We start from the raw sequence: 23,277 nt of genomic DNA, 5'->3' as shown, positions 1-23,277 counted from the left end.
TTAGCTAGGAAGCAGATTCACAAAGAGCACAGGGTAGAACTTGCTGGGTAGCAGTTCTGCAGAAAAGGATCTGGGATTATTAATGTAACACTGTTGTGAAAAATGGACACTGATCAGAAGGCATAAGCAGAACTCTTGGTTATATAAAATACAAGATATGTCAAGTAATTTTTCTTGCTCAACCGTGGCTGGCGCTCAGTTACTCCATTTGTCAAGTCCTTCACAAGTGTGTCGTATGTGCCACCATTACACACCTCTGCACAGATCAAATTTGGTAGCCTGGGTTGTATGAGAGAGCAGTGTGAAAGTGTGGTTACTCTACTGCATATGTGCATTTTCACTTTCTGCACAGATGAAGTCCAGCCTTCTGTTTTGACTGTTCAGGTCATTAGTTTCTCTATCTGTTGATTGTGCATACAACTTGTCTTTCTGATACTGCTTTTTCAATTTTTCCCACATTGTACAAGTCTGCTTGCTTCGAAAACTCATTTTCCATGCTTTCTGCCTTTTGTGGTGTTTTATCTACTTTATCTGTCTTTATTTATTCAATTATTGTGACATAGTCTAAGAATCATTCAACCTGAGCATTTAGTTCATATTTCAAGTCACAAGATCTAAGGCTATAAAGTGATTCCAGGAAAATACAAAAAGTGATAATAATCAGAAGAAGTGTAAACTGATTCTTTATGCTGCATGGTGCTTTTAGCATGATACAAGTGCATTCACAATTTTTCAAAGTATTCTGCATCTAAAGTATTCTGCACTAAATATTTGTAGTGGGTTTGCATGGCCAGGTTTTGGTAACGGGGGCTACAAGGGTGGCCTCTGTGACAAGTTGCTGGAAGTTTCACTTGTGCCCGATGGAGCCAATGCCAGCTGGCTCCGAGATGAATCTGCTGCCAGCCAAGGCTGAGACCGTCAGTGTTGGTGGTAGTGTCTCTGGGAGAATAACATTTAAGAAGCAGGAAACGTTGCTGCACAACAGAAAGGGGAGGGGAGAGGAGAATATGTGAGAGAAACAGCTCTGCAGACACCAAGGTCAGTGCACGGGGAGGGGCAGGAGGTGCTCCAGGCGCCAGAGCAGAGACTCCTCTGCTGTCCGTGATACAGCCCATGGTGAAACAGCTGTGCCTCTGCAGCCCATGAAGGTCCATGTTGGAGCAGAGATCCAACTGCAGCCTGCGGAGACCCACAGGATCTGTGACCCCATGGAAAGAGAGAGGAGTTGAGGCTGGAGCAGATTTACTGACATGACTTGTGACCCTGTGGAGGCCCCTGCTGGAGCATTCTGTTCCTGAAGGATGCCACCCTGTGGAAGGGATCCACACTGGAACAGTTCACCAAGAACTGCAGCTTGCGTGAAGGATTTATGCTGAAGAAATCTGTGGAGGGCTGTCGCTTGTGGCAGGGACCCCACGCTGAAGGAGGGGAAGAATATGAGGAGTCTTAGCGGGATGGAGTGGCAGAGACAACATGTGATGAACTGACTGTAACCCCCATTTGCCATCCCTCTGGGTCTGAGAGAATTCAGGAGTGAAGTTAAGCCTGAGAAGAAAGAATGGGTGGGAGGAAGGTGTTATTAAGATTTAGTTTTTATTTCGTGTTTTCCTACTCTGATTCGATTGACAATAAATTAATTTAATCTCCCCAAGTTGAGATTGTTCTACATGTGACAGTAACTGGTGAGTGATCTTTTCATGCACTTGTCTAGACCCACAAGTCTTTCATTATATTTTCTCTCCCTTGTCCAGCTGAGATGGTGAGTGAGAGAGCAGCTTTTGTGGTCACCTGGTATACAGACATGGTCAACTCACAACAGTGTTGTGTTTCCTGATATATTAAAAAAATGAATGGACTATTTTACAACAATATTTTCACTTTAAAATGTGAATTTTGAATTTTGTTTTGTTGTTTTTGTGTGAGATTGTTTTGGGTTTGTCATTTTTAGTTTGTCAGGAAAATTCACAACTTGTACATAGTTTGATAAGAAAGTCAATACCAACTGTTTGATGAAACCTGTGTAGCTGCCTATGTACTAAGAGCTCAAAAGGAGGAGTGAAGTAAAATGCAATTGTAGTATATTTGCATCCCTTTATGTGTTTGCTATTGCACTTCTACTGCATCTGTGTGGGTGAGACTAGGAGGAGAAACCATTGCAGCATCTCATAAGACACTGTAATCCCTGCAATGTAGCCTTACAAAAACAGCAACACTGTGACTTGTAGACTGACTGGATAGGTGTGTGTGATTAAAACATTAGGAAATATCATTTCTGTTGTGTCTTGATGTGGCAGCTGAGTAAAAGCACAAAGCTGGGAGGCACAGCTGTGCAGTCCAGCTTTCTCTGAGAGGTGCAAGTGTCTGTGACCACTGCGGAACTTGAAGGGAAACCTGTCTAGAGACACTTGGGTGTAGGAATTTCCTAGATATGAGTTGGGTAGCCACCTGAAATGGGGTGTGGGGACTTTTCTAATTGAATCTTAGTATCCTAAATGAACCATCCCTTTTATATATGTCAGATTTTTCAAAAATATCTTCATAGAAGATGTAAAAATATTTTGATTATGTAACTGCATTTCGTCTCTGACCAGCTTAGTGGAATCTCTCTCTCCCAAGTCCTACATTTTATGTAGAGTGTATTTTATTATGTTTGTGCTTGTGGCAGGAAGGCCCCAAAATGTTTTTGCTTCACTGTTTATAAAACAGTGCAACACTGGTGTATGTATGTAAAAAATGTAAAGGAAAGAGGGAAAATAGAGTTTTTCCTCACCTTTTGTAATGACATCAAAGGTTGTCAGCCTGGTAGTGTAAAAATGACATGCCATCACTATATCAGCTGTATTCTTTCTGTTGTCTCTCTCTACTAGTGGATTTTTAGAACTGGTTACAAATTTATTATCTCCATATCTCGTTTGTTTAAGAGTTAGTCTATGGTTGTATTACTGCCTGGGCATATTTGCTTATACAGATTAATTTACAGAATAGTTGTAGTTTCTTGTAGGAGTTCTGCAGCTTTAGATATATTAAAAAAAACCCCAGCACCCAATATGTTATGATAAATTCTCATTGGAGAATGGAATTTTCTATGTACTTTACTTTTAGTGTCTTTTTTTTCCCTAAACCTTATCTTGTTCATTCTCTTACAGTTCCTCGATACTATTCTTAAACTGATTTTTCTTGTTTTATCTTTATTAGGAAAGGATTCATCCCATAATTTCTCCCTTTATAACATCAGTAGTGTAGAACATAGTATTTTATTTTATTTTATTTTATTTTATTTTATTTTATTTTATTTTATTAGTAAGTTCTGCTTTCATGAAGAATAAACTTTTAAAATACTGGAAGCTGAAGTGGTAATTCACAACTGGCAGGGCTCAAGACCAGGTGTTCAGTAGCAATTCTTGCAGTACCATATGAGTGGTGCCTTTCTCATACTCACATTTGTAGGCTAAAATGCTGCAAATACTGTGAGTTTCTTAAACTTCAATTATTGTGATGATATTTCATGTTATGTTTGTTTTATTTGAGTATGTTTCAGACATATGGCCCAATTCTGCCATCATGGCTTTAATGTTTACGATTTAATGTTTGTTTTAGTGTGTACAATTAAGAAACTTTTTCAATTAAGTCCTGTTTATACTGATGTATTTAAAATCACAAGCAGACATGTTGTATACCAAAGACTTCTATACCTTCTCAGTCTTTAAGTTAGGCCTTTCTAACAATACTGCTGTATTGTTTGGCATTTCCTGTGAAGTTATAGTAGGATTTTTACGGTATGAATTTAGTACATTTTGTTTACGTGAGGTATTTGAACATACATCAGCTAACTGCATATGTGTATTTTCAATCTCACTATTAGTATTTTACCGAAGATACTTGTGAAAAGGGCAGGTGATTGCATCTCAATTTCAAAATTTTTTCTACTTTTTCCTTTCCAGAGACTTAAATCAGTTATCCTCAGTAATAAAAATGTCATTCTATTCTGAACCTCTTCTCCAAAGCACTGAGTCACAGTAATAGGATTTATAATTTTCATTATACAAGTGCAACTGTGTCAAAGTACTTGTACTCCAAGGTGTAATGAGTGACTTGGGATCTTAATCCACAATACTGTCCCTCTGAGTAAAGATACTTGGAAATTTTTAATGGATTGGTTGGAGGGAAGGGGCAGAAATACTGATGGTAATCAAAAAATTTTGTATAGGTTATTCATTTCAATAAGCCCTTCATTAGACAGTTTTTCAGGTGTTGAATGGGTTTGGTTTGTTGGGTTTTTTTTTTTTTTTTTTCAATAGGGAGAGAGAATTGCCCCAGTAGAAGAAGCAAAGAGCTTAGTGGTGCTGCCTGTGATAGATGAGAGCTGAACCCCTGCTCTACCTTAGCCAGCAGGACCAGAGCTGCTGCTGGGAGAAGTCCCAGTTGCCCAGGCCACTTGTTGGCTCTCACAGGTTTTATCTCTCAATCCACTCTGTACAGATCAGCACACGAGTATGAACCATAAATAATAAAATCTATATCCATGCTGCTGAGTAAAATATATCATCCTGCTCTGTATGGGACAGGAGAAATCCAGACATTTTTCCCAGATGACTGACAATGACTGGTTTCTCTCTTAATTAAGTGAATTACCTGGGTTGCCTGCAGGCTCCTAAACCGCTCCTGTGTGAGATTTTGGCAGCAGCTGGAGTTTTCAGCCAGTAGCCCAAATTTTGCCAAGGAGCATACTCTCAGTGATTAGTATGGAGTGGTGCCCTGAGCCTGGTTTGTTCATGCATGTAGACCTAGCCTGAGAACAGGTATTAGCAATAAAGAAACTGATTTGGGCAGATGAAAAGAGATAATTAGTACCTGGTATACCTGGTATATTCCAGATAGATGTTTTAGCCATTGTGTTAAAGGCTAGTAGTTTAGGAAATCCTGGTACCTCTGCCAGTAATTTATGCAAGGATTGAATACTCCACCTGTTGACTGAATAAGCACTGGGTTTTTTTTAAGAACTTGCATCTTTGGTGGTTTTTTTTTTTTTTTTTTTTTTTTTTTTTTTTTTGTTGTTGTTGTTGTTTTGGTTTGGTTTTTTTCCTTGTTTGTTTGTATTTTCTTACTCTTTATTATTATTATTATTTTTTCTCTTTTCTAGTTTGGTAACAGGCCAAGAAAAAAAAAAAAACGGGGAAAGAATTTTTCTCTTGTGGCCTTATTCAATGCTTGAGGTGCACTTTACTGGAAAAACAATGGCAGAAGTTTGCAAGTTTGCTGTGGCAGCTGGTTGCAAAGTCATTCTCTCTTGAAGATACTGGCATGTACTTATCTCATCTGCAGAATAATTCTGTAGGACTTAATTCTAGAGTAGTAATTCTTCCTGCAGTGTTCCAGGCAGAGTGACCCCACCATTGAAAGACAGAACCTGGAGCCAGGGTGTGCGGGTTCTTCTCCAGTAATGTTCTTTGGCTCTGAGCTCCGTTTCTCTGTGCATCCATTTGGAAGTAATGTTTGCAGAGGCATGACTTTTGTGGACAGTTTTGTGACCCAGATCCAGGGGCTAAAAAGGAGTGTTGCTAGTACCATTGTAGTCATTGGACATTTAAAACACAAAGTGCTCTGCTGATAATAATGTGTTTATTGCAGTGACAGGCAATGGCACAAGTTAAAATGCAGACTACAGCAAACCTGTCTGGACCCACCATGGCCCCTGTGGTGCTACCCCTGCCAGTTACAGCTACAAATACACTGAGTCTGCCATCCTCCATGAATGGATCCATTTCAGAATCGGCTGCCAGCTGTAGCAGTCCTACTGCCAGCCTTGTGGATCCTGCATCTTTGAACAACTCACCAGGTAAGTTGGTCCAGATATATTTCCTTTGCTGTTCAAATTAATCTTTTTGATGGCTTGTTAATTTAAAATGATAATAATTAGGTCTTAAAGAGGATTAAAATAAAGGAGAAAACCCACATAGAAAAATGTTTTGGCTAAATAAAATGTTTACTAAGCTTAATTTCTTTATTGAGCTCAGTTTTGCAGTGAAGTTTTGATCAATGATACAAAAGCTCAGGGAAGAACATGTCTATTTTGTCAAATTCTCAGGGTATCTTTTATAGAGAAGTTTTAGTGGGGCAGGAAGGTCTCCAAGTTTATTTCTCTTCGCTAGAACAGAATGTCTTCTGACTGCTTGGCAGTGTTTGTGTTTCCTTTGTGGCCTAATAAAATCTGTAGTTCTTGTGCTGAACTAGGTATAAAATGCAAAAGTGTTGTCCTAACAATTTAAGCAAGAAATGACAATATGTATATGTGTTAGGGATAAATCCAAATAAATTGCTAAAAACCCACAGAAAGTGTAAGTCTAAAAAAAGCAGAACTAAATCCTTAAAGGGGGAGGTGTTCTATGGGAGTGTTCTGAGAGTGACTTCATTATTGTGAGAAAACTCTAAAACACGGGGAAGAAGCTGGCAGAAGTAAGTGGGGACTACAGGGTTTCATCTGGTGTATTTGTCTCATAACTCTTACGCTACCCACATCTGCTTCAAAGTTTGGAAAAACCATTCTGAAAGAGTAGTCAATTCCAGGAACCAGTATACTCCTGACAGTAAACTTTGGTGACACAGAAAATCTAGAATATGCAAATGCTCTCCTGCACTGTCATCTTTCATAAAGATATTTTGGAAAGGAATAGTTTTGGGGCTTTTTTATTTGCATGTAATCAAAATTGTTATTGTGAACTACATATTCTCATGTGATTAATATATAAATGGTGTTTAAACTTTGCATTTAGCATATATGCGAAAGTTGTGTTTTAGACAAAGTATTTTTTTTTAAGCATGCTGCTTTTGCAAAGCTTTGTGAAGTTGTGAAGAGTACATTTCTCCACAAAAACTTTACAGACTCTTTATTTACAGCTCCTCTCCAAGATAACATGGCAAACCCCAAAGAGAAAACTCCAATGTGTCTGGTAAATGAGTTAGCCCGTTTCAATAGAATTCAACCCCAGTATAAGCTTCTGAATGAAAGAGGGCCTGCTCATGCCAAGGTAAGGTCACAGTTCCAGGTGATGAGCCATACCTTACATGCTGAACATATAATATCATGGTTTGGACAAATGTGCTTGTCAAACCCAGCTACATTTCTAGTGTAAGGGCTTTCTTCTTGTTCTTTATTTTGCTGTGTTTTTTTCCCCACACTTTTGGAAAGTATGCCTGAATTTCTGTTACAGAAGCCCTGTAGATCATTTTGTACTTTACTTTGTCTCTCATCTTTGAATTTATATTTGCTGGTCTTTATATAGACCTCGTGAAGGTCTTTTCAGGGTATCACCACCCTTCCTTAATCTTTCTGGAGCACTTGCTTTTTAGGCTGCACGAATCTTTCTTTGCAGTCAGCATGCCTCTGATAACTACCTCTGCATTTGTTTCATGGTAATGCAGGAGAGGACAAGTTTGTGACATTTTTAATGTGTTTATTGTTGCAATTCTTTGTCCATGAAATTGATACTCTATCTTTGAATCTTGCATTCGAGGGCACAAACTTTATTACTGTGCAGCTTTACAATGTAGGGTTATACTAAAATTCCTAATGTGATTACAAGCATAGAAGTTTCTAATTAATTGATAGCTAATTCTGGCCATTTCATGTATCAATTTGAATGTCCAACTTAATAAGTAAAAATTGGAATGCTTTCAGATGATGAGGAATACAGAGAAATATCCTCATGGTAATTTTTGGATATAATTTTAAATTTCCTCTCTAGTTAGGAGCAAACTGGGGGAGGAAAAAAGTTCTGGAAAAGTCTGAGTGAGATGCTGGCATAATTAGTAGCTGCTTTGTACTTAGTATTTCTGGAGTGGCCAAATCACATGAGTGGGGCCAAGGGTGTAGGTTAGTAGCATTTTCTGCTCCTCGTGGGCTGTCTCTGCTTTGCCCCTTGTTTCTGTGTTTCACACTGTGTTGCCAGCAAATGCAGAACTGATGCAAATCACTGACCTTCAGCTCTGGTGTTGCTGCACGCCTTACAGCAGTGGAAATGATGTCAGCAGGTGTGGGGCTGCTTTTAGCATTCCTCATTGCAAATGGAAATTGAAGTGCTCTTCCTCTTCCTGGAGGCGTTAGGCACCACAGGGTGCACTGGCTGGTTGGTTTTAAGTTGCAGCATATTTAATTTGTTGGGCTTTCTGTAACTTCTTGCTATTGTGTTTATTGTGTTACCTCTTTTTCCATTTCTGTGAAAAAATAATTGCTTTGGTTGCAGGCTGGTTTTGGCTGTTTACCTTTCTCAGCAGTAAGAAGTTTTGAGTTATATGACATTCATATTACACTTAAAATTTTAGTAGGCTAAGAAATTGTTCACATATGGAGGAGGGGAGGTGCTTCTCCCAAGCAATTTGCAACAGGATAAGAGTGCATAACCTCAAATTGTGCCAGGGGAGGTTCAGTCTGGACATAATAAAAATCTTTTTGACTGAGAGGGTGGTTAAGCATTGGAATGGACTGCCCAGGGAGATGATGGAATAGCCATCCCTGGAAATATTCAAGAAATGACTAGTCGTGGCACTTTGTGCGATGGTTTGTGTGGTGTGGTGGTGTTTGGTCAAAATTTGGACTCGATAATCTTAGAGGTATTTTCCAACTTTATTGATTCTATGATATATTTATTACTTTTAAAGGAACTGATATCAGTGAAATTACTTAAGTCTGCATTACCTGCATTACTTCTGAAAGCCAGATTTTCAATGAATTTCTTAATTTTTCAGTTTTTGAATTTGCCTCATTCTTTTAGTTGTGCTCATAGTGGTAAAAAAATACATTTATGTCCTCTCTAGACTCAGAAGGATATTAAGTTTCATCTGTGTAGTGAGGTAAAAAAAAGAGAAGTGCATGAAGAACAAGGGTGATATTAATAAGATTATGCAGGTTTTGACCTATGAAAAGTGAAGAAAGAAATAGAATTCATCACAACTCCCTTAGCAGTTTAGTATCATGTCTTGCTAGTAATATGATGATATACTTGACAGAATATGAAACAGACCTGAATCTGTCCTGGGAAGCATGACCTGAAATATGTAACGCTGCTGTTTCTCTTTGCCATTCAGGGAGCTTCTCACATTGCTTTGCTCCTACACATACTCTGTTCCTGACCACTGGTAGTTTTCACAATTTTCAGACATGCTCTATAAGATAGCTGTCTGTGTTGTGACCACAAATGCTAATAATTTTTATACCCTTTTTTCTAGTTGTGTCTGGAAAATAAGTTTAGACAACTATGTGAAATGGAAAACTAGAACTAGTGCAACTGGGAGAGAAGTGGCTCTTCCTAACAGTGCAGTGAGGGTTTCCAGGAGTCTGCCCTCCAGGTGGATTCTTCATCATAAGAAAGATTAGAAAGTCTTTGTTAGCATAAATGACGTTTTGGAGTACATTAGTCAGACTGATCATGTCTTCTGTCCTTCTATGTCAGTGTCATTTCAGGACACAAATTTAAAAGGTGCAGTGGCAAAAGAAAGTGGATGGTGGTACAGAAAAGAGGGAAAGGGGTAAGGGATGTAGCACTTCAAAAGCTGGGAAGGAGGAGAGAAGGTTTTACACAGAAGAAGTGAGGAGTAAAGAGTTGTCAGAGCTTAGAAAGACTGACCTTATGAGCATAGCAGAGTGAAAACAAGCACAAGCGTGGTGGCCTTTGCATTTCTGCTCTCTGGACATCAGGTAAATTATGATGGATGTAAGGAATAGAAATTTCCTCAGGTGAGAAATGTGTCTCAGTTAACAGCAGAACTGTTAGCTTTGGTATTCCAGGACTTGAATGTTCTCTTGTCTGCTCCAGAATTTGGATTTAGGCAGGTTTATTACTTTAATAAAGGAGTAAGCCTACTTCTATGTGTAGATTTTTGCAGGAGATTTATTTGGCAGAAGTGTTAAGTGAAAAGGTGCTCTGACTGGCAGAAGTTTACTGAGCAAGCCCTTTATCATCCTGAGTTCCTATTTATTGTTCTAAACACTAAGAGTTATAGGTAGATAAGCAGCCGTTATTAATCATATTTTCATTTAAATTCTGGTTTTTTCTCCTATAAAATACTACACTGATACTTTCTTGCAAAATATAAAATATATAAACTCCAGATCCAGAAATCAAATTTCAACTTTATAGTAATAAGGATGTACCTTTGTAGGTAATTTATATAATTATGGGTATTTTGCTCTAATACCCATCTTAGTTTTCAGGTGGGGGTAGGGTTTGACAGAGTGTAAAATTAAGAAACTATTTCTCTCTTTCTTCCATGAGGAAATTGTTGTGACTGCTATGGCAAAAACAACATGGCAGTAGGAGCTGTGATACAGGGACTTGCATTGTGCTTCTGAAAATTACAGTAGGCCAAAACTCAAGGCTGTAATTAAGGCACAAATATGTATTTATAGATTCACTTTGAATGCGGTGCGTGCGTGTGCAGAGGACTGAGTTGGGAGACTCACACATACTTGTGTTCAAATGCTTGTTTGCAAGTACAAGTTAAAAAATGTGTATGTAAGGTAGATTTAAAGAATGCACACCATATTAATCTCTAAAAACCTGGTCCTTGTTCTAGCAAGTTTAAATAAGTTAAAAAAATCAGAAAGCTGTCAAAATGAAAATATTACTTTATGTATTGTTCCTACTGATATGTAGATTTTTTTTCCCTGTTGATTCAAGTGAGTTAGTCTGTTTTCTGAGGTAGGTATATCTTAGTTTACTGTTTATATCTGATTATTAAGTCCTGCCTTTTATCTAGGGGTTATATGGCAAATATATTCAGTTTCTAGCCTTTTTCCACTTGTTCTCAGATGCTCAAATTAAACAGAACATTTATGTATCCTACAGAAGATAGATTCTATCTAGTATCTTAAACATGCACTGAGTTTTATCTGCACAATTTGCACAGCATGGATACTTTAAATAGCCCTCTATCACAGAAATTGAAATATATGGTTTTATCAGTTAGTCCATTTCTGAACTCTGGATGTTTACAGTTCCTGTCCTCACTATAGATTTTAGATTAAGACCTGCAGTTTAGTTTAAAAAGATAATATGTGTTTTGTTTCTTACTTTATATTTTTGAACATATTTGAGTTATAACTCTGCCCTAACAAAAGGCGTTATTTTTAGAAATCTAGGTGTGTGAGAATTTAATTCACTCGGTAAAACTATCTGGGCCAAATTCTCTTCTGCCTTGAGAAGTGTATAGTCATTTATATTCATTCATAATTGCAATTTTTTTTTTCTCAGTATCGCATTTAGTATTTATTTTCTACAAGTAAAGTGACTAAACATATTCAAATATATGAAGAAATGTGTTCTTAGCTGACCTGTGCATAGTCTTCCAAGAGCAGATGATCAGTTTGCTCTGAAGTTATTCTTACTTGGTTTAAATATTATTCTGTTCTTTGATAATTGACATTATTGTTACACTATTTTACTTTGAGGTTTGAAAGGCCAGATGTTGCTCACTGATAAGGTCTCACTGATCTCTGGAAGAATCAGATGTGTTATCTGGGAGTTGAATACAATGAAAAGAGAGCACGGTTTCTCTTCAGCCCTGGAAGCTTTTATACAGATTGTTCTAATCCACAGTGATAATCTTGCCAGTGTTTACCTGTTCTTTGTCTTTGAAGATGTTCACAGTGCAGCTGACTCTTGGAGAACAGACATGGGAAGCTGAAGGAAGCAGTATTAAAAAGGCCCAACATGCTGCTGCTAGCAAAGCATTGAGTGAAACTACCCTTCCCAAACCAACGCCCAGACCACCCAAAAACAATGTAAACAATAATCCAGGTATGACCTTTTCCTCTGAGTGTTAGATCTTGTTGACATGTTGGTATATTATAGCACTAAATAAGTAATTTTAACAAGATACTTAAATCTGTAGAACAAAAATCAACCTAGCTATAGTATCATTGGATAATGCAGAACCTCTAGTGAGCTTTCATGGAAGAATTTTTAATGCACATACCTAAAATGGCTGAACTGTAAGGGAATATATTATTTAGGTAAGGCTTAGATGTGTACAGGGTGATGGTATGTAATCAGCAGTAAACAGACAGGAGAAAACCTGTCTGAATTAACTAAAAGACATTTCCCAAAGAGTTATTTTAGCTAAATTTATAATGAAATTGGAAATTTCATCCAGTTCAATCCTGTGAAATTGCATCTCTGGCATAAACAAAAGGCTGGGATTTGGCATGAGGACTTTGACAAATAATTTCCTGCATACTGAGTTTTCCTTCAGAGCAACCTGTGCTTTCAAAAAGCTTTTAGGTGGCCTTAGAAACTTGTTTCAGTAATACAATGTATACTGGTGTCTCCTGTCCTTCATTTTGAGCTGTTACCCCCAAGTTGCCTTCAGTTGCCTTCTGAGATACACATCTCATGCACTTGCTCAGTGATCTGTTCCGTCTTGATCAATAAAGAAAAAAAACAGTAACTTCATTTTAGACTAATGTAAATGAGAATCTTTTCTCATTTATATTTTAAATAATCATTTCCCCGCCTCTTTTCTGTTTTCCTTTTTCCCTTTTAATTTCTGTCTGCCCCCTCCCCCCCCCCCCCCCCCCCCCCCCCCCCCCCCCCCCCCCCTTTTAAAAATGTATTCTTCAGCCACTTTCTTAAAATGAAGTAATTTTGCAGTTAATATTCTCTGTGTTGGAAAGAGAAAAGCAGGAGTAAATTAGTAAATTTCCTTTAGAACTTGTGAGTACTATCCTGAGCATTAGCTGTGAAGGATTGTTTGAGAGTGGTGTGGTAGTCTTCTCTCACTCCTTTGGAGATCAGTACATTGCCTCTCCAGACCCAGGACATTGGTTTTGCCCTGTTTCCTTCACAGTCTCTGTGACTTTGGCTGTTTAGAAAGCAGGAAGCTCAGACTTCTATGAAAAGTGATCCTGAGTTTGGTTCTTGACATTGCAGAGTATTACAGAATTTCTAGAGTTTTTTGGCTTTGAGCATATTCTTAGAGGGAAAATCTTGTAAGAGGAATAGGATTTGAGAGAATTAGTTAAAATTTTATCACTTAACACTGTGATTTTACTCCAAGAAAGGTGCATTGTATATGCACAGGTATCTTCTCATCAAAATGACGTTTTGTATTTTTATAAAAATTTGAATTCAGAGTAATGTCTTGCTCTGGAAATTATAAGAATTGTTATAAGTTGGTATAAGTTTTTGAGTAAGTGTTGCATAAACATTTTCATCATTTGGCATATAAAGCTTCAATGTCAGACTGGATAATTAATCATAGCTTTTTAAAGAGTAAATTTATTTGCATCTCTCATGAAAATATTTTCAGAATATATTAACTCCTTTTTATTGGAATGCACATTTAGCTCATTTAGGATTCTCTTACAACAGTGTAAGTGGGAATTACTGTAGCTGAATATTTTATCTAATAAAATGAAAACGAAAGAAAAAAGCTGGATGTAGCTTATTTGGCATTTTTGAAACCATGCAAGTGGCAAGTACTGGCTGCCTTCTATTTTTGCATTCTGTCACCAGTAGATGGCTGTAGTTGCACTGATTTCCAGGAGCTGTATGTTCAGTCTGTTAGATCACTCCTGTGAGACCATTAGTTCTTAGACATAGTCGTAAATTTCCAAGTCTTGCAAATTAAACATTTTTCTAACCTGTTGTAAGATTCCGGAATGACTGCAGTAATGCCTGTTACTTCATGCTTGTTTCAATAACTCTTTACTCTATTTGTGGTTTTATTTAATGGTATTCAGCAGAAAGACACCTTTTTCTATTCTCTTTATAGCTCTTTCAGAAAGTGTCATAATGTATTATAAGTACTTTGGAAAGACGAGTAACCAGCTTGATTATTACACTGACTTTCTTATTCATATGTGAAGGTTAATCCACTGAAACTGCATAGAGAATGCACTGAGAGAGATTTTTAAATGTTCTTTTTCATTGCTTGTGATTAAGTAGTCATCTATATTCCCTTCTTTTAAGGAAACGAATGTCTTTTTAGTTACATTTAATTTAAGAGTAACAAAATATTGTGTAGGTCTCTCTTTGTAGCTCAGTCCTGCTTGTGTGTCTTTCAGTATTTCTGGTTTATGCAGCTTGCTTACATTGGTTTTTTGCAGGCAGTATAACACCAACTGTGGAGCTGAATGGTCTGGCAATGAAAAGAGGAGAGCCTGCCATCTACAGGCCATTAGATCCAAAGCCAATTCCCAATTACAGAGCAAATTATAATTTCCGGGGCATGTACAATCAGAGGTTTGTACTCTTTCTGTTATTTCTCTTTAATCCTTATGTTCTAAATCTTCATTAAGTTTCTAGGTTATTTCACAGTAAAAGAAAACTAAAAATTTTGTTAAGGAGAGTTTGCAGTCTTATTTAGAAACATGCATAATTACCTCCTAAAAGAGACAGTTTCCCTAAGCACATCACAAGGTGTAAAACTACTCTTTTTTTTTTTTTTAATGTGCATTAAAAAGCACATTACACAGCCATGGTAGTGAGGAGGCAGAGCATTAACTTCTGAGAGATGTTTTGCTTTTCTTTGCTGTCATACTGTGTAATTAGAATCCGTGGCATCAAAAATGAAGCAGTCTTTTCTTAGAAATTGAATATAAATTTGGAAGGACTGCATTTTGAAAACTGGCTTGAAACCATTCTCAGGTTTCTGTTTTTTTAACTATTCCTCTTGGTCAGCTATCTCAGTTCCTTAATCCTCAAAGTTTAGTTAGGAAAAAATCCTTTATTTCACAGCTTAGAAACCTTTTTTTCAGAATTATATCAATTTGTAATTTGAAAAACCTCTTTCTTTGAGATAGGTTTTTTTCCTGTTTTTCTGTATTTGTCCCCAGAGGAACTGAAATAGAACAGGCCTTTTGAAGCTCCAAAAGTGAGACCAAATATGATCTGTAATATGAGAAAAGACCAAACCAAAACAGGTCAGATGGTTCTCATCACATGTTTTATCAGTGAAAAATGTCACCTTTTTAATAAAGCTTTGCTTGATGGATTTCGCATTAATTTTTATGCATCTCATAATTATCAAATAGATTGAGAGTATGAACTCCAAAGGCATGTTTTGGTTCAAAATTACTCTTTATTGAATGAGTAATTCAACATTGCAGTTGAATTACTCATTCAACTGCAATGTTGAAAAGTTAAGGGGTTAAAAAAAGAAAGCAGTGTTTCAGAATTGTCTAAGGAAAGTATTTCAATTTACTTAATTCTATTTTACTTTTCCCCAGACTTAAATCATGATAACTTGCTAATTGTAGGGATTTAACATTTAATTCTGAGTTGATTTTTTTGTTGGTTTGTTTTTTTTGTTTTTTTTTTTTTTTTTTTATTTGCTTGGCTGGTAGTTTGTGTTGTTTTATAGCAACAATACCTAGAATTATAGAAGACAAACTCCCCCCCCCCCTCCCCCATCAAATAACCTGGAATAAACCCTTTAATTACTCTATTGGAACACTGCCTGATTTTTGCATAACTTGTGTTATATTTCTAGTCACTGCTGACCTCTGCTTACATACATCATGGTTTAAAAAGATAATTATGGTGCTTGAAATTAATTTAGTTAATATTTAGAAATCCTTCATTTATTTGAATTGCTTCTATAGTGAGATTAGCTTGACTAGCAGATATAATGCTAGAACGTCAAAACATTCAGCAGTTACTAACTTCTAGTGTTTTATTTCTTTTCGTAGAAAATGTTTAGTGTGTCTAGCTCAATCTCTAAGTTTGCTTCTTATAAGAAAAAGAAAGCACGAGAGCCATGTTTTGGTGTTAGGATAAAATGATACATGGAGGTTATTTTTCTGGGCATGTTAGGTAGCCAAGGCCACTTGATTTTTCTGATCACAAAACAAACAGGCTGGGTGGGACAGAAGGCCACAATCTGTGCTTGCTTTTTCATTGTGTGTATTTGAGTGCAGTTACCCATGCAGAAGAGCTAATAATACTGTGGCTAATAAATTGAATAATAACTTAAACTAAGTAGTAAAATGACTGGACATACCTGTCTATCTGTGTGAACACATTCCCGCTGTGCACACCCCATGTATACATATGAATGCCAGAGTAAAGAGGAAGCAGAAAAATGATCTGTATAGTACTGTTGATGGACCACTGTTAGAAATAATTGTTCATTCCTTTGTTTTGCATTGGGAGGTGCTGACCCTTTATGATCACAGAAAGAAAGTGCATTGGTTTGGAAAGACAGGTGTCTGCTGTGGAAGGCTAGAGACTCCCTTGGAATGGAAAATTTAAACCCCCTCCCTTCAAATTATTATAATTTTGAAATTAAGGGGTCCTCAGGCAAAGATATGGGTATAGGAATAGGAATAACGGTTCTTTACTAGGAAAATGAAAATAAAAATGCAATACTACCAAAAAAACTGCTGACAGAGTCAGAATACAAGCTGACACCCTGTTGGTCAGGGTGTTGGTAACAGACCAATTAAAGTCTTGGCTGCAGTCCTCCTGCAGTGACAGATGAGGTTCCGTTGAAGCAGTGATCCTGTAGAAGGGTATAGTTTTCCTCTGAAGTGGTGGTAGATGGGTCCATTCTTCCTCTGGGAATTTAGTGGAAACAGGCTGCTGTGGTGTTCTGAATCTCGGATTTTTATCCAGTAGGAATGCTTGGCTCCTCTTCTTGGGTGGAGCATCTCACAATGGGCTGATGTAATTTTATCAGTCATGCAGTGAGACTCAGTGGCCCATTAACATCAGATATCCCCCGGAGGGAGGATGGGATAAGGAACACTGCCCTACCTGGTTTTAACAGCTGGTAATAGAATACATACTTTTGGTTACATCTTGCATTGCAACCTAAGACACTTAGACTTTGTAAAGCATCTTTTAAATGTTGTTTATTGGACCTGGCAGTTTAAGAAGAGAATATTACAGATGATCTTCCATACCTTCAGCTACTTTGGGCCCTAAGTAGTGTGACCCACTGAAAAGGACTGTTCCCTGTGGCCACCACACCATGCAGACCTCAGCCTCAGCAGAGATTAACCCCTCTTGGTCATTCACATTCTTACAGGATTTGCTTACAAGGAGACAACTCTGTCAGGAGTAGTCAGGAATGATGGTCATGTGAAAACTTTGTGCTGTGCTCTCAGATAAAGGCAGAGCCACACAGGTGGTACCGAGGGTGAGCTGCTCAAGGGCCCATCTCTGGCCACAAGTCTGTCCTGTGGCCAAGGGATTTGAGCAGCACAACCCCATCCTATGAGCCGTGCTGGACACAGGCCATGCAGCTCAGTACAGCCCATGTGGCTCAGCCTGGCTGCACTGTGGGCACTGGCTATGGTGGGCATGTTCTTGCACCTCTTCCAGTCAGCATGGCACCTTCTGCTTGCCCTCATCACAGGCAAGCCTGGAGACAAAGTCTGGATTTGTTACAGTGGCCAGTGAAGTTTGGATTATGAAGTATATGATGCAGCACTGTATTATGTTCCTGTGGTGTAATATGTTACCTCTATTTTCTTCTACTGCCACACTGTATTTAGCATTCATTTGCTGATTTTTGGGAATTGGGTGGTGGAATAGAAGTATTGCTGAAGTACCCAAATAAATGCAGACTATATAGACAGTTAAAATCAAGATATGAGAATTAATGTAGATATAATATGCTGCATGAAGTATTTTTTCATTTTCATCAGTTTTTGACTGTAGATTATTTTCTGTTATTAAAACTGATACAAAATAAGTTAAATAAATTGGAAGCTTTGTCTTTTATACTGTGTCTGCATTCCCTTTACTGATCTCTGTTTAAAGAAATGTGCTTTTCAAATAGGTGAAGATACAGACTAAGATTAGGAGATTGCATTAGGGAAACTTTGATACTGAGAAGACTAACGTCTTGAGGAAAAAATAGATTATTAAATTCATTCCAGGGTGTATCTCTATACCAGTAAAGTCTAGTATTTCAAGTGGCACAAAAGATCCTTTTCAGTATCTCATGGAAACGTGATCTGAGAGCTGTAATTCGTATGCAAAGTTGACAGCTAGATTCCATGTCAGGCTAAGATGATTTATGTCAAAGTGGCAGTGATTCCTCCTTCTTCATTTGTCCTCAGCCTTTGTGTCCCTGAATATTTCCTGCCTCCAGCACTGGAAGTTGAGCTGCTTGGAAATGAATCAATTTTTGCAGGGAGAGGAAAGGATAAGTTACTCCTCAACTTACAGCTGTACTCAGATATCTTCTAGTCACACAGGAGCTTGTGCCTTCACCAGAGAGGGACAGGGTGTATTTGGAATGTAAGGACAACTTAGGTCGATTTAAGTGTATGACGGGCTACTCTCACATGCCTTGGAGCATATTTATATGGGCAATGTGCACAGAGAATATTGAAGCAGGTTTGTAAAGGACTGACATCCATTTGCAAGGTCTGATGGCATATATTTACAGTGAAGGTGAAAGCTACCTTCATGGAGAAAAGGAAAGCAAACAAGTGAGAGGAAACAAGGAAAAAGGGAAAAGTTTTCCTAGTGGTCAGCGTGGAAGGCAAGTGATGAGATGTACCAAATGAGCATCCTTCCACAGGTGTTCATTTCAATGCAGCAAATGTTCCCTCTAACACTTTCCCATAGTAATTCTGTGTTAGAATTAGTAATTCTGTGGTTTTTTTATCAGAACATGCTCTAGCTACCTGTTGCTTACAGTGCTGATAGAGCTGCACCAGGGTAGGTGTTGGATACTGGCTGTTTATAGAGCTTTGTGCATACAAAACTCATCATGGCAGAGAGCAAGACATTTAAAGCAGTGTTTAACACTGTGGCAAGATCTTAGGCTTGTTTCTTCCTAAGTTAGTGCTAAGTTAGGAGGTGCAGGGCAAGTCAGCTCCCCTCTTAGGGTAACTAAGTAGATAAAGTACAGTCCGGCTTGGAACTGGATGAGGTATGAATGTTTTCATCCTGACTCTTCACTCAAGTGAATGTAGTACTCACTAACTTGTTAACAGCATTGGGTCATTGCCATTATACTGCATATCGTGACAGGCTGATGAAGTCTGTGCAATGCTGAGCTGAACCTTGTGAAGTTACCAGCTTAGGTCTCTGGTAGTTAAGGTATTTGTATACTACAGTTCATTTATTTCACAGTGTAGGTAAGAACTTGGAGTCCTCTCTGGATTTTCTTTATTGAAGTAAAATCCATACAAGTTTGGTAAAAGAAAGTTTGATGGCCTCTGATAAGACAGAGCTTTTAAAAATATTGTCAACCCTTAATCCAGCCATGGATTAAGAATCCATTAAATAAGAATCCAGCTTCTTATTTAACAAACGTGTCTGTATTCCTAACAGAGATGGTAATAGAGGAAAATACTCTTTTGGGACTCAAAATTTACCAGTTATATATAACCAATTTAAACACTCACAGGTTGGAATTTCAAGCAATTTTGCAACAAAGGCACATTTCAGTTCAAACACTTTATGTTACAGAAAAGCTAAAAATCGTGAACATTTCATCTTTTATGGCTTCTTTAATCTGAGAGTTTTCCAGGCTGACTCTGGGGAGGGAGGTGCTGAAGCTTTCAGGGCCGGGTTGGTGACTGATGTAGCTTGCGTGTTTGTCAGCACAGCATTTGGCATGAGTCGGGAGAACTGGCACGCTACTCAGCACGGGCCAAGCCTTGAGACAGCGGGTCAGGTTTGAAAACTGTTGGCACAGTTGAAGACAAAACATGTGCATGCTCTCATATCTGTAGCCAATGCTAGAACCCGTACTCGATCACATCTCTGGCTTAGATGCAATTGGCTTAAACCATGTAAAAAAGAATTAAAAACATGGCTGTTTAAATTAGACCAGTTAAACAATAGAATAAGGTATCAATTTTGACTACAGGGTTGTCCAACTTGCCTTGTTACCACTGAATGCTGGCTTATTTTTTTCTTCAGTTCAAATTGAAGAGAGTCATTCCTGAAGTTTAATCATCCTGCAGTATTTTCAATTATAGAATGTCTGTAAGTGACAGAACAAATTATATCTTACAGACTTACCTAAACTAGGAGTTTTCAGCCAAGAAATAAAACCACTAGGAGCCTGAATAGCAGCTTTTGATGTTTTGGTTTGGAAAGTAGTGTTAAAGAGATCATAAAACCCAACCCTTGTGTTTTGGGAGAATTCAGAAGTTGTTTTTATAATATATAAAATTCCTTAATATGTGTCTCACCACAATCTAGAGGGCTTGAAAAATCTATATTAAAAAAAAAGAGGTTTCAAAAATTAGAAACACTTGTGAAATATAAGAACAAAGGGAATACAAAACAATGACAAGCCAAAGAACGGAAATGAAGTAATTAAAGCAGTTTCTTGCATGGTTTTAAGGAATTTGGATGGTGTGATAGCTCTGGAAGCATGTCACGCAAAGTGGTGGTGTCCCTAGGATAAACTACAGCTTCTGTGCACTTGGACAGGTTCTGCTGCACTGAGCCTTCATCTTAGTCTTGTGTAGGATTGCTTCTTTCTGCATATATGTTGTGTGCTTCAGACTAAGGAGAAGACTATCCCCTTTCTCCTCAGAGCATGGTAGAGTGCACAGACCATTCCTTCTTCTCTTTTTTTTCATAACTCTGCCATTCTGAGCACATTTTTCTTTGATGTTAATTAATGTTTCTTTACAGTGCCGTTTGCAAGACCAAACTCAGAAAAATAAAGCAGCAGCATATCCTTGCCTCTTGTGGAGCCAGCTACGCTGCCTGGCCACAAAGCACAGGGTATCACCCTACCTGGGCATGTAGTTCCTACCTGCCAGGTAGCCTACTCCCCTGCTGAGTACTCAGCTGTATGGAGCTGTTTGCTTAGACTTCTCTGCTCCTGAAGTGATGTATATCAGCCCTGTGGACCAGTGCCTGAATACTAAACAAGCACTTTAAAAATGACGGATAATAAAAGAAAGCTTGAGGGTTGGTCTTTGGCCAACTACATCTGCAGCTGCTAGCTTCATAGTGGGCTAACATGTTATCCAAACTAATGATCAAAGAGAGAATAGACTGTGTGATTATTGGATAAATTACTAAAATTGTCAAATCATATCAATAAAAGATTGTATGGTGAAAGAATGGAATAAAATGGAAAGTTTGTTTCTTTTATGAATGCTGACCTAAAGATTTAATATGTGCATCAAAGGGAAAAGATTTGAGACAAGTGTTACTTGACATGAGTGCTTAGTAATGCAGTCTAAATCCTCACCCAACTTCATTTGTTTCACAAAAGTTACATAGTCCTATGAGGGGAAAAAAAGGAAAATCTAGCCAGAAGCACAGCTGTAGAAGCCAAAATTGAAGTGCATGGGTTGCAATGCAGAAGACAATGTAAAAAGCTATTGATATTACTATATCCAAACTACACCTAGAGTTATACAACCCAGTTATCTAATTTACAGAAAGAGAATGAAGTCTGAAATTTTCCTGACCTTTAGATGCTCTTCTGTGCTGCTTGAGCACCCTTTTTACCTTCTTGCAAAAGACTGCTCTCTGCATGGAGAGTCTCATCTGTTTGAATCACAAATATTCCAGTGCATATTATAAAATGTTGTTGGATCTAAAGGACTTCGATCTCATATTGATTAGTTCGGCCTGGAAAATGTAAAATTCACATTACTTCATGGAGTCTTTTTGTTACTCTAGGCACACGATTAGCCTAATATCTGTTGTGAATTCCCATTATTGAGGCTTTATGTTGGGGCTTGCTGCAACAGAGGAGGATTTTATGCACAGCTGTGTGTAAAGCAGATTTTTTTCCCAAGCATATATACTGTGGCAGATGTGGGACACTAAGTTGCCTAAACATTGGTCTCTAGTGCCACTTGAGACTTGGTAGGGTGTGTGAGACATCCACATGGGACCAATGGATTTAGCAGAAGACCTAGAGGAGACCTTTACTCGAATGGCAGTGGAAGGTCAGGCAAGATACCCTAGAGCATTTCAAATGGCCCTGCATAGCTACGTTTGGGCAATTGAAGGAATCCCTAAAAGCCATGTTCAGTCATCACAGCATTTCATATAATCCACTAGGACTCCAGCTATTTGTGAGAAACTTGTCTGTTTCATGGATCAGTCCTGTGTCATATCACATGGGTGTTTTAGGTACATGAGTGCATCTCATATTGTAGTGTGTGCTTGTGTTTAGGCAGCTAGGTGCAGTTCTTTACGGTACTAGTGGGATTTGGATCCAGGCTCAGATGACTTTCAAATAGTCTCTGCCTGTGCATTAGAAACTTAGTCTCCCTTTATAACCAGTGGAAGGATTAGTCAGAACAATTCCTAGTCTAGAATGCTGTTTTTCGTGCCTTAAACTAGGTTGTATATGTTTTGTATGGATCTCTCTAGAGCTTCACTTTTATAGCAACTTAATTTCTACACATTAACCAAATACCTAAATTTAGGCAGCTGAATCTTGCTCTGAGAAATAATCCTAAGAATGTTGATTTGCAATGATTTTATGAGTGCTATAGTGGGAGTCATTCAACTGTTGCAGTGGAAGGACTGAAAAAAAGACAAAAATCTCTCCCCAGAGAGAAGCGGGAGAGAAAAGTATTAAAAGAACAAACTCTTCAGGGACATATCTGGGTAACAGCAGTCTTGAGGAGAGGCAGGCATGCAAGTACTGTAATGCTTTTGATTGAATAAAAGTACTGTTTAGCTGCAAAAAGCTGTTTGGCTGTGGAGACCAGTGCCCTTGGTCCCCACGTGAAATGAACCCTCAGTTCTGGAGCCTGTTGTGTTGAACTGATTACAGCAAACAAATCCCTTGGTTTGTGGGGGAGAGGTGTGGGGTGCCACTGGGATTTTTCGTTTGCTACAGTTGTCAACTTCAGACCTTAGCCATAGGGTATAACATTCGTTCCTAAAAAAGCCAGTCAGAGGTGCTTTGCCTGCATTTCCAGTCAGTGTTGCAAAATTCTTTCCTTATAATTTGTATTTTAAGGATTGAGAGGTGAGATGATAAAAATCAAGTTTACTGACTGACTTCACAAAAACTCCTTTCTGCATTCCTCATACTCCTCCCAGTAGTTTGGAAAAAAAAACCCGACAAAACCTTGGAAGAAATACTAAAAACTACCTGGAAATAGAAATTAAAGTTTGGTTTAAAAAGGTTATATCTCCTTAAGTATGCTATTATTTCATTCTGAACAACAGATAGCTATTTCAAAGAATTAAAACTTAAGGAAATAAAAAATAGTCCACAGAATAATGCAAGTGATTGTTCAGATTTAATTGTTTCGCTAGAAATAGCTGATTTAGACCATTAGATGGCAGCATGAATTTGTGCAAGAATTTCTCAGCAAAA

General features: G+C 38.0%; 1 protein-coding gene across 2 annotated transcripts in view; it reads left to right on the top strand.

Moving 5' to 3' along the window:
• Window positions 1-23,277, top strand: part of STAU2 (staufen double-stranded RNA binding protein 2) — a 170,380-nt gene that overhangs the window by 13,888 nt on the left and 133,215 nt on the right. For both annotated transcript variants that reach the window (XM_066332364.1, XM_066332355.1), the window contains exons 2-5: window positions 5,629-5,836; window positions 6,895-7,025; window positions 11,633-11,792; window positions 14,102-14,237. In XM_066332364.1, coding sequence (XP_066188461.1) covers window positions 5,638-5,836; window positions 6,895-7,025; window positions 11,633-11,792; window positions 14,102-14,237 — 626 coding nt within the window. In that variant the 5' untranslated portion in view covers window positions 5,629-5,637. The remainder of the gene's footprint in view (window positions 1-5,628; window positions 5,837-6,894; window positions 7,026-11,632; window positions 11,793-14,101; window positions 14,238-23,277) is intronic.

The sequence above is a fragment of the Sylvia atricapilla genome, chromosome 1 (assembly GCF_009819655.1).
Source record: "Sylvia atricapilla isolate bSylAtr1 chromosome 1, bSylAtr1.pri, whole genome shotgun sequence".
NCBI lineage: Eukaryota > Metazoa > Chordata > Aves > Passeriformes > Sylviidae > Sylvia > Sylvia atricapilla.
Note: the sequence above shows the minus strand (reverse complement) of the source record. Positions and strands in the feature narration are given on the sequence as shown.